The sequence below is a fragment of the Mercurialis annua genome, linkage group LG2 (assembly GCF_937616625.2).
Source record: "Mercurialis annua linkage group LG2, ddMerAnnu1.2, whole genome shotgun sequence".
In the NCBI taxonomy this organism is placed as follows: Eukaryota; Viridiplantae; Streptophyta; class Magnoliopsida; order Malpighiales; family Euphorbiaceae; genus Mercurialis; species Mercurialis annua.
The window spans coordinates 41,875,541-41,887,660 of NC_065571.1; the positions used below are offsets into that span (position 1 = coordinate 41,875,541).

At 35.1% G+C, this 12,120-nt stretch overlaps 1 protein-coding gene across 1 annotated transcript; it reads left to right on the forward strand.

Annotated features, from left to right (window-relative positions):
- Positions 1-7,035: 7,035 nt before the first annotated feature.
- On the forward strand, positions 7,036-10,498 carry LOC126667837 (trifunctional UDP-glucose 4,6-dehydratase/UDP-4-keto-6-deoxy-D-glucose 3,5-epimerase/UDP-4-keto-L-rhamnose-reductase RHM1). The gene is made up of 3 exons (XM_050360927.1): positions 7,036-7,190; positions 7,865-9,444; positions 9,780-10,498. The coding sequence occupies exons 2-3, from the start codon at positions 7,873-7,875 to the stop codon at positions 10,221-10,223; spliced, it is 2,016 nt and encodes a 671-aa protein (XP_050216884.1). The 5' UTR covers positions 7,036-7,190; positions 7,865-7,872; the 3' UTR covers positions 10,224-10,498.
- Positions 10,499-12,120: the final 1,622 nt, after the last annotated feature.

The following is a 12,120-nucleotide window of genomic DNA, read 5'->3' on the forward strand; positions in this document are numbered from 1 at the left end:
TTTTCCAAGCGGACAAGAGTGCAAACATTAGAACTACGAGTTCGATTACACTCTATAAATTTATTTAGCCTAAGGGAGTCAAAAACCGGTGTGCCCGGATGACCTAGGCGTGCATGCCATAGAGATTGCGTTAAAGCAGTAAAAGTTGTCGGTGAAGAAGTTGGATTTGTTGTGGTGGTGAAGGGATAGAGTTCGCCCCGACTATCGCATCTCATGAGACGTGTCCCTGTCTGTAAATTCTTCACATAATAAAATCCAAAGGGATCAAATTCAACAAAAACAGAGTTATCAGTTGTAAACTTATAACTGAAACTAAATTCCTAACAAGGTCATGAGCATGGAGGACATTTTTCAAAGATAATGGCAAGTGCGGGGGAGACAAGAGGGTGTGACCATAACCACGAATTGGAATAGAATGACTGTTTCTGACAAGTATACCACGATTACTGCTCAAATTAAAATAAGACGGGAGTTTACCTTGATCGGGTGTCATGTTAGAGGTCGCACCGGTGTCCATATACCAATTTCTATCTGGAGGATTAAGGCCAAGAGTGTACATTGCTTGCTCAATGTCTGTTGTAGATGGGGGGCTATTGTCGAGAAAGCTTGTTGAGGTCTGAGTCCTAGAATTCCAGCTTGTGGTAGGCGTTGTGGAACATAAGGTCTGGTCCAAGAAGAGGTTGGAAAGGGACAAGGAGGAATAGCCCACGACATCCACTGCCAAGGCCATTGGGCACTTGTCCACTGATTTGGAGAGAGTTGTTGTCCATATTGCTGCGGCCTGCCACCATTTCAGTTGCCATTTCCATTACTGCGACCACCGATACAGCCACCACCGCGATGCTTGCCATTATTACTATTGCAGTCTGAGTTTCTTTTTCCACCATTGTTGTAATGATTCTGAGAAGAAGTAGCGACCAAGGCGGAAGTGTCCTCAGTCTCTCTAACGACCATGGCGGCACTGGACCCATTAGCAGTACGTTTTGAGAGACCTGCCTCTTCGAGAGTGAGCATGGACCGAGCTTGGTAAAACTTAGGAAGAGGATTGCTTTGACGAATGAGCGTTCCAACTCCGGAATAAGCTTATATTAGGCCTGCCACTTTGAAGAACAAGACTATCGTTCGAGACTAGTGCTCCAACATTTTTGAGTTGGTCCGATAAAACTTTAAGTCGTTGAGAATATGAGGAGGCATTTGGAAAATCCTCCATGCTTGTGTGAGAGAACTCATGCTCAAGAGTTACAGCATGAGAATTTTTGTTGTCTTGGAATTTATCATGCAATCTATTTCAAGCTTCCATTGCCGTGGAGTCTGGTTCAAGAATTGTATGTAAGAGGTCAGTCGAAATGGTGGCATAGATCCATTGAAGAACCGTGGAATCAAGAGTCGACCATAGTTCCTTTCGTCATCGGTGACATGTATTGTTTCTTTGCCTGGTTCTGGTGGTATGATATGGTTGATGACCCGGTAAGATCGAGCGTGAATTTTAAAGAGTTCCGCCCATGTCACATATTGCACGTTTTCCATCTAAAGAGTGATAGAGATATGATTTTTGATGTTGGAGACAACAAGAGCAGGTGAAAAGAGGATTTTGAGTTAGCCATGGTTGCTTACAGAAAGAGAAAATATAAGATTAGAGGCTGCAAAAAAAGCTAGGGCGCGGTGGAAGAAGAAAGGAATAATTGTGCCCTAAGCTCTGATACCATGAAGGAAGATCATTGCCTTGATTATTATTGAATACGGCTGAGAATATATACAAATTACAATCACATTGATAGGCTATGAATTAGCATATCCTATGATGAGATTATGGCCATTAAATATACACTTGCCAAATATAAAAGCTAATCAAAAATTATTTCCATTTACATATATTCCATTATTTATTATTAATTAAACCCGACCAAATCAAATAATTGTTTCGGTTATGTTACAATTCGATTACACATATTTCGATTATGGTTGCAGTTATAGCAGTTTGTTATTTAGCGGTTATATCATTTGAGCTATCATGGACAATTAGAGAACTTACTAAATGTAATGCTAAGACTTGTTAAATGCAAGTAAAACGACTCTGATTATCCCGAAATATGTTTTTGGATGTCAATATATACCCTACACAGTAATTGTATTGTGTTTTACAAACTCTCAAGTTTTATGCATCAACTTATTCTCCCAAAGCAATATCTTCTTTGAAAAATATACTTTATTTGGCATACATTATCATATTTTTCTCTACTTCATCCATCACCTTTATGATATTGACAATATAGGTGGTGTAATTACAATTTCATCCTTTGTCACCACTCTTGTCAAGAAAACCAAGGCTCTCAATTGAACCTTGATTATTTATCAAAAAGTAAATTTGAGACTATTTATGAGAATGAAAAAGTTTTTTCAAGAGATAAAGAAAATTAGTTGCGAAGAGGAGGGGACAACTCATTAAAAATCTAGTAGGACCTTTGAAAAGGAACACTATAAGAAAACTTGGGAGAGGCTACAAACATCAATGGAAATGAAAAGTGGATAAGCCCCACGACAAACTTCGAAAATGGATATATGGAGACACTTTTTTTTGCCGAAAAATCTGATGAGATTTCATTGATAAGGATTAAACGACTTACGAAAGTCTCGAGTCCAGCCACACCATTTGTGCTAGCGGATTACTACAAAAGGCGCTATCTTTAAGGACTTTCTTGGCTACTTTATGAGCCAACCAATTAAACTTACGTCTAACAAAGAAAAAGAAATACAAGTAAAAAAAAGCACATAATCTTTTGCAATCTTACAAAATTAGATCCACATTATCATCCACCGAGCTTCACATATCCATTGCATCTATGATTACTTTCTTGAAGAATATGATGTCTTTAATGAAAAGAAATATGGGAAATATGGAGAGTAATCTTAAGCACCTGCAAGATGATGTGGATCGAATAAAGACAAACATAAACTTTGAGCAAGATGGAAGTGATGATAGAGATTGATAACTTGCATACCATTTCATATCATAATTATTTTCATGTCTTTAAGATTTTTATGAGCTAATGCCTTAAATAATCTTAGGTGCTTATATTTTACGACAATAACTCGACAATCTTTTATGGTTAAATGTATTTCTCTCTTATTTGGTAATATTTTATGTGCTCTATTTTAAGCCTTCATTGTTTTAACAAAGGATGGGAGAATCCACAAGTTTGATAAGTTGTTAAAAAGGGAGAGAATATATAAACCCATAACGCCCCTTGTGCATTAGAAAAATTATAATTCTTAATTTGTTTTTGTTTTGTTTAGCTTTTTTGACCCTTTAAATATTTTGTTATACTTTCATGCCCCTCCAACTATCTAATTTTTTCTTTTCTTTCTCCTCCAAAAATAAATCCTAGCTTCACCCCTGCATTATGGCTTCATTTGACAAAGTATTCATCAAGGTGTCAATATACATTGCATTAAGTGTCATGCATTTAATTTATTAATTTGACACATAGTTATGATCTAATTAAATTAATAAAAATTAATATAATATGGATCTATCTTATCCGTTGATTAAGTTATGTGATGGATGTACCCGATTGAATTAAAATGTCTATATATAATATGGAAAGCCTCTCTATTTAAAAAACAAACACAACTCTAATTCCATCTAAAAGCGTGTGATTAAGAAATTAGGGTTAAGGGAGAGAAATTAGTTTTTGAAGAAGTTTTCTATCAATATTTATTTATTGTATTATAAAATTATTTATTTTTAAAGATTTTTAGAATTTATGTTAATGATGTCTTGTTAATCCAAAATTTAACAAGTAGTATTATGCGATTAATTTTATATACTCAAATTATGTCTAGAAGGTTGGTATTTAAGTAGTCCACTCGTGATCCTCCAATTTTTCCTGAAGGGCAAGCACCGGTGATATTGGTATTAATCAACATATAAGTGATCATGATGCTAACTTTCCCATGCATGGCCATGCAAAGGAGACGTACGGTTCTATATGGGTTGAGGACATGCAAACTGCACACCGATCATTCACAAGATGCTGCGAATAATAAGACGACAAATTACGATCCATTCCCAACTAGAAATTTATTGGAGGACTTACAAAATGTAGCAGCCGCTGTTGTGGAGGGAATGACTGATCAGAGTTCAACTCCAGTTGTTTCCAGCACGTTCAGAGGACGGTCTGGAAACGTTTGTTGCGGGAACTGAAAAAGGTGTTTCAGTTCAGTTTGAAAAGGAGGTTGAGTTGTCTATTAGTAATGAGCAGGGTGAAGTGAGGACATTTCCAAGAACTACAAAAGTGCTGAATATTTTTGGGAGATATTGTTTCATGTTCTAATACTCAGAAACATTCATAGGAGGAAATATCTTATTCAAACATTGCAAACATGAATCTGTGTCAATGTCACAGTAAGAATGGGTAATGTTTTTACTACTCCAGAAGAGGAAGCGATTTTTTTTTTGGCAAATTGGACAATGACCTTGGTATATTTAATAGAGAAACGAGATCAATGACTTTTAAATAATTAGCTAACAATTTGGCGGTGAGTAGGAAGCGTCACCAGGTTTGAGTTCTTTTTTCTCGAGGTTCTTGTCGTTTCTATGTCTTATCCTCTTTCTTTTATTTTTTTGGGACTATAGAGGTGGTATTTTATCTCGGAAAAGCAAGGATTTATTCGTAATTTGGTTTCTAAGCATAATCGCGATTTCATGGGTTTGCTAGAGTCTAAAACAAAATTAATTGATAATTTTTTTGTTAGAAAATTAATTGATAATTTTCTTGTTAGAAAATTAATTGATATTTTTTAAGTTTGACTGAAAATTAATTGATGTAATGAGCATGTGAGCACTATTTCGATGTTTTAAATATACTTTATAATGCATACTAAAGATTAATAATTATATAAGTAAATTCTTGATTTATTAATCATAGAATTTAGAAAAATAAATAGATGTGAATTTAACCATTCAAGATGCTAATTACTAAAATCAATTTCTCTTATACTTTCAATTTAGAGTTTATGCATATAAATTGAATAATTTTTTTTGATTATGTGTTAGAAATGGTAAAAACCATCCCAAAATTTAGAAAATCTCTACCCTGAAAAATTTATCTTTCCAGTCGATATACTTATCAAATTCTATTTTTCATATCTTTTTGCGTGGAATGGATGAACAAAAATGCCAAAAAAAAAATACATGGACCGCAAAGGTAACATTTTTGGTATAAGGGTATGAAAAATAAAAATTTGGCAAGTATATAGATTGTATTTAATTAGAGATTTTGATATAATATTGCTTATATAACAAGATGCTATATAATTTAAGGATATTTTACAAATTAATATTAATAATGGAAAATCCATGTTAGTTGAATCATATTCCATACCTATAATCTTTAAATTATACACGGCATCTCATGCATCCGCAAGTGAGTGAAATATTCTATGTTGATATAAAAGACAGTTTTAGCGTGGTTAGATGGCTCCTCATCCATTCCAGGTCATTAAGTTTCAATAAGTCTAAGAAATCAGTATGGTTTGCAACCTACACTATTTTTAATGACAACCTAAGCAAAGTGATTTCAAAAATCTCTACTTGTTTTTTTTTTCTATTAAAATTTTAATTTGGCCAATGTCGATCATTGTATTGATCGTCTGTCGACCACATTCTTCTTTGATTCAGTATTTAAGTTTGCTTTAATTCGCTTACACCACTTATAATGTATACTTCTATAGAAAAAGAAGCTTGCGCTTCTTCTACAATTTCAAACTCCTTTCTCCAAAACCCTCCCACCACTTGGTTTTTTTAGATGAGAGGAGGTAACCTTTGCTCTATGGTCAAAAAGTCACCCAATCTCTATCCAACAAGTATATATTTATACGAGAAATTGTTCGTTTTTTTGTTTTTTAATATTTGCTTTTGTGAAATAAGTGTAATCTTTTTGTTTGGTTAATCTAATCGATTTGGGCGGGTGCTGCTACCAATTCTTATTAGATCGAATTTTATTGTGTTTTTTGGTTCGTTCAAGTTCTTTTCGTGATAGTTCAAATTGCATGTTGCAAAATTATGTTGCTTTAACAATCTTTTTTGCGATTATATATTAAAATCTGTTTTGTTTCCTTAATAGTTTTTTTATACTTTTTTGTGATTATTATTTTTTCTTTTGTGAATTTTATCATTAGTTTATGGATATTTTGGGGAGTGTAGATCTGATTTTTAATTCAAATTTTTTTTTTTAATTGTTTTCTCAATTGCTGTAATTCGAAAATCAAATAGTTTATTTGTGGGTTAAAATAAAACCTAGGAGGAGCAGATGAATTACTAAATTGCAAATTTAAAAAGCTACATAGATCGAAGAATGTAAAAATTGTTATTTATTAAATATTTTATTTATAATTCTTTATTTATTTTTGATTAAGTTGCACTTTTTATTTTTCTTTAGTGAATATTCATTATTATGTACTAAGCTTCTGTAGTTGGTTACACCCCTGGGTTTGGGAGCACTGCCTCCCAACCACAAATCACACCTACTCTTTTTTTTTTCATACCATTGCTCATCAAACCTACTCCTTCTTTACCATTACAAATAACATTTACAAACAATAAAAATATTGTCAAAAAAATTTAATAATAAAAAAATCAGTGTTTTAAAATCTAAACTGGTGGTTAAACCGGCGAGGCCATCAATTTCCGGTTTAATTAGTTGAATAAATTTCAAATAAATTCTATTTCACCGGTTTTTGACCGGTTCAATCTTCGATCCATAGGTTCAACATCCGTTTTTTTACCAGTTCAATTGGGTCCAATTTGATCCAACCCAGTTCGATCAAAAGATCCAATTTTTTGCAGTTTCAAAGCGGACAACTGGCGGATTCTCGGTTCAACCAGTTCGACCGGCCTGTCCGGTCCGGTTGTTAGAAAAACTCCAAAAGGAAACAAACGTAAATAGTGAAAACAATGGGGAGTATTATAGTCATTGGGTGGAAATTTACGGTTGTGCATAACATTCGCAACATTATTTGACAGAAAATCACAATATTATAGACATAAAAAAACATTCACACTATAACTATATATAACACATTCACTCCCTCCTCTTCCTCCTCACACTTCTCCATTAAATCTCTTCGCTTTGAACTCCAATTTTGAAATCTCTTTCTGGGTTTGCTTCGTCTCCACCTGAATTGGATTTGTAAGTCATTTCCATTTTGTTTAAATCGTATCTGGTTCGGATCTTGCACTGTTTAATCTGCTTTGTGATCTGTGTATTTCTTGTTTTTTTGTTAGATCTGTCGCTAAAAGTTTTAGTTTTTATTTATATGCTATGGTTTTTTGATTTGGGTTTGCATATATTTGATTTAAATCTGGATCATTTTACTATGAATGTAGAACTAGGAATGTGTTGTTAATTTTCCCGGATCTGCTTTATATATTTTGTTTTGGATCTGTGTTGATCTGTGATGTTATTGAGTGTAATTCATATATATGGTAACTACTGAAATCCGGAAATAAAAAAGTAGCAATTTTGATTAATGAGAATTTTGGGTAGGCTGGTTTGTTGTTAAAGAGCAATAAAGCTCCAATTTTGTTGGATTTAGCTAAATTTGGTATTTTGGTGGCATAAGACAGATTTCAGACGAAATGAGACGGATTTTCCCTTTTCGAAAGACAAAAATTTTGCGTTTTTATTAACAAACTATAGTGACTCCCCTCATAAACTGAGAGAATTGTATAATGTTATTGAATTGTTTTATTGTGATCTATTTGTTATCTACATCTTTTTCCGCTTATGTATCTGATAGTTGTGCTGTCTGCCAGTTGTTTTCCTGTGGATCTGAGATGTATCTTTGTATTGTTTGTTTGTAGAAATTATCATGGCTAATTATAAGCCGAAGAACATCCTCATTACGGGGGCTGCAGGGTTTATTGCTTCCCATGTTTGCAATCGGCTTATCCGTAACTACCCTGACTACAAGATTGTTGTCCTTGACAAGCTTGATTACTGTTCAAATCTGAAAAACCTCCTACCCTCTAAATCATCTCCCAACTTTAAGTTTGTAAAGGGCGACATTGGTAGCGCTGACCTTGTCAACTTCCTTCTCATCACTGAGTCTATTGACACTATTATGCACTTTGCTGCCCAGACTCATGTTGATAACTCCTTTGGTAACAGCTTTGAGTTTACGAAGAACAATATTTATGGTACCCATGTGCTTTTAGAAGCCTGCAAGGTCACTGGCCAGATTACGCGGTTCATTCATGTGAGTACAGATGAAGTCTATGGGGAAACGGATGAGGATGCTGTTGTAGGAAACCATGAGGCTTCTCAACTCCTTCCAACAAACCCTTACTCTGCAACAAAGGCCGGTGCAGAAATGCTTGTTATGGCTTATGGGAGGTCGTACGGGTTGCCTGTGATCACAACCCGTGGAAACAATGTCTATGGTCCTAATCAGTTTCCTGAAAAATTAATTCCCAAGTTTATCCTCTTGGCCATGCAAGGAAAGCCTCTCCCAATCCACGGAGATGGTTCCAATGTGAGGAGTTATTTGTACTGTGAGGACGTTGCCGAGGCTTTTGAAGTTATCCTTCACAAGGGGGAGGTAGGGCATGTTTACAACATTGGCACAAAGAGGGAAAGAAGAGTGATTGATGTTGCTCAGGATATCTGTAAGATTTTTTCAAGGGATACCGAGACGAGCATCAAGTTTGTAGAGAACAGGCCATTCAATGACCAGAGGTACTTTCTTGATGACGAGAAGCTGAAGATCTTAGGCTGGTCTGAACGTACTATTTGGGAGGAGGGGCTGAAGAAGACTATGGATTGGTACATTAAAAATCCTGATTGGTGGGGTGATGTAACTGGAGCTTTGCTTCCTCATCCTAGAATGTTGATGATGCCCGGTGGTAGACACTTTGATGGGTCTGAAGATGGCAAATCCGTGTCCTATGCTTCAAGCAATACGAATCAGAACAGAATGGTCATCCCAGTTGCTAAAACTGGCAATGTGGGCTCTCCTCGAAAATCTTCTTTTAAGTTCTTGATATACGGCAGGACTGGATGGATTGGTGGCGTGCTTGGACAGTTGTGTGACAAACAAGGGATTCCGTACGAATATGGAAAAGGACGACTGGAAGATAGATCATCCCTTTTGGCTGACATTCAGAATGTTAAGCCAACTCATGTGTTTAATGCTGCTGGTGTCACTGGCAGACCTAATGTCGATTGGTGTGAATCACACAAAACAGAAACCATTCGCACTAATGTTTCTGGAACCTTAACATTAGCCGACATTTGCAGAGACCATAATCTCTTGATGATGAATTTTGCCACGGGCTGTATATTCGAGTATGATGCTGCTCATCCCGAGGGTTCTGGCATTGGATATACTGAAGATGACAAGCCCAATTTTATTGGTTCTTTCTACTCAAAGACCAAGGCCATGGTAATATTCATATTTTTTTTAGTATCTATAGTTAGGGATATTGGTTTGGTTCGAACTGAACTGAAATTTGAATTTTTTAAAACCTAACCGAACCAAATTTTTAATAATTTAAATATTTCAAACCAAGCTTAACAAGTGTTGTCAGTTTGGTTTGGTTTGAATCAAAAATAAACTGAATTTTTTTAAAAATTTATGTGTATTGGTAAACTGAATTGAACCGAACTGCATTTATCGGTTTTGTTTGGTTTTTGAAAACCCCTCTGTAGTTGTTGCGCTTATATTTTCTTTAATGCTATTATTGACTACTGACGCAGTTGTTATGAAATATAAACCAGGTGGAAGAGCTTCTAAAGGAATACGATAATGTATGCACACTGAGAGTGAGAATGCCGATATCATCAGACCTCAACAACCCACGTAATTTCATTACTAAGATTTCTCGATATAACAAAGTGGTTAACATTCCAAACAGCATGACTGTGTTGGATGAACTTCTACCTATTTCAATCGAGATGGCGAAGAGGAACTTGAGGGGAATTTGGAACTTCACAAACCCCGGTGTGGTGAGCCATAATGAGATTTTGGAGATGTACAAGAGTTATATCGACCCCAACTTCAAGTGGGCAAACTTCACATTAGAGGAACAAGCAAAGGTGATCATTGCACCACGAAGCAACAATGAGATGGATGCGTCCAAGCTGAAGAAAGAATTCCCGGAGTTGCTGTCGATCAAGGAGTCTTTGGTCAAATATGTGTTTGAACACAACAAGAAAACTTAAACTAGAGATCTGTACTAGTTGCTCGCTAGTAGGCGGTCCTATTGTTTTACTACATTAGAAGGTGAAGTTAATTGATGGATTCCGTATGACTCGAAGGACGGTTTTCTAATACTTCATTAATTATCTTATTTTTGAGCCTTGCAATTTATTAGACACAAATATGTTTTGTTGCTTAAATTAATTCTTTATCATTGTTTTTTTACTAGATTATTATAATATAATGATGACATTGAATTGTGAGTTAAAATTATATTTATTACTTATTTTTAAGTTTATTTTATTCAGTTCCAAATCATATATTTGATGTTGTCAAAGCGTACTGATGAATAATTTTCATGTTACTAGAGCATGATTCCAATTTCATTTTTATAAGAATGGAATGGCAGGCATGTAGGGTCCCTTTTGCACATGATATCTGAATTAATAAATTCATTTCATCTCAAGTCAGGTGATTCAATCAAATGCTGCCACATACAGTTGGTAGAATTATTATTCTTACCTTTTTTTATTTTTATCTACACAACGACAATATTACATCATTTCCAATGCAATTTCATATGTATGCTAAATTTTTATCTACAGAACTACATATTACATATCGAAAGAATTTACTTTCAAAATCGAAAGAATTTACAACATGAACTGAGATATTGAGTTGTGAGATTATTGGTAAATATTTATTTAACGAGCTTAATGAAGTTATGGAATATTTTTTGAGACTGAATAATTGTGTAAATTGATGGTTTTGGAATTAGGATAAAATGTTACGCTACATAGTTTTTAACTGATTTTATGATTTTAATGTTTTAAACGTATTTTTTGAATTTCGCAGTTGTCGTAAAGAATTTATTTATTCGTTTTATTAAGTAATTTGGAGAAATGAATTAAATGCTGGAAATTGTTTTGGATGTGATTGCGGGATTGATATATGAATCTCCCGAATGTTGATTTTCGAGCCTAGAGTTGCGAGAATTCTGCCTATGCGGTATTGATGGTTTTGAATTTCGTTTATTATTTTATGAATGTTTTAGAGTGATAATAATTTCCGGAATTGATTCTAAACCTCATAGCATAATTAGAACTCGGAAACTATTATGTATTCGATTTTCTACATGACATGTTATGTATGGTGTGATTGTGTTATATCAATGCTTGAAGATCATGTCTATAATTTTATAGAGTTAGACTTGATAATTACTTTTCAATTGTATATTAATTTACGTTTTGGTCCTAGATCCGTGGCTAATAATCACCCATGGCACCTGACTTTAAGGGCTACGGGCGCTAGACCCCCTGATGTGTAAACACGGGCGCTAAGCCCCCTGATTTTTGTGGCGGCGCTCACAAAACCCCCTGGGACCCAAAATCGTCGATTTTTGTTAAAAAAGGGTGACGTGGCAGCGATTTTCAAATATCAGACTGAACAAATTCTGACTTCATGTCAGTCCATGTTATGTGTCAGATGACACCTCACCAAAACCCCAAAAATTCTAAAATACCCCCAATAATACAATTAAAAAAAATTAAAACTTAAAACAACCCAACCATTCAAACCAAACCCAAATAAACTTGACCAAACCGCTTTACCCCTACCCTAACCGCCAGCCACCGCCGCCGCCCCCAAGGCCGGAAGATTTTTCCGGCCACCACCTATGTTCTTCATCGAAGAACAGACCACCGTGGTCTGTTCTGAGGGCCGGAAAAAAATATTCCGGCCGTGGGGGGCGGCGGTGGCGGTGGCCGGAGGTCGGTGACCGGCGGTTAGGGTAGGGATAGGGTAGGGATAAAGTGGTTTGGTCAAGTTTATTTAGGTTTGTTTGAATGGTTGGGTTGTTTTAATTTTTAATTTTTTTTAATTGTATTATTGAAGGGTATTTTAGAAATTTCGCGGTTTTTG

Coding starts and splice junctions, on each gene's coding strand:
- LOC126667837 (XM_050360927.1), top strand. CDS start 7,873: ATGGCTAATTATAAGCCGAAGAACATCCTCATTACGGGGGCTGCAGGG. Junction 9,445..9,779: donor ACTCAAAGACCAAGGCCATG/GTAATATTCATA, acceptor AATATAAACCAG/GTGGAAGAGCTTCTAAAGGA.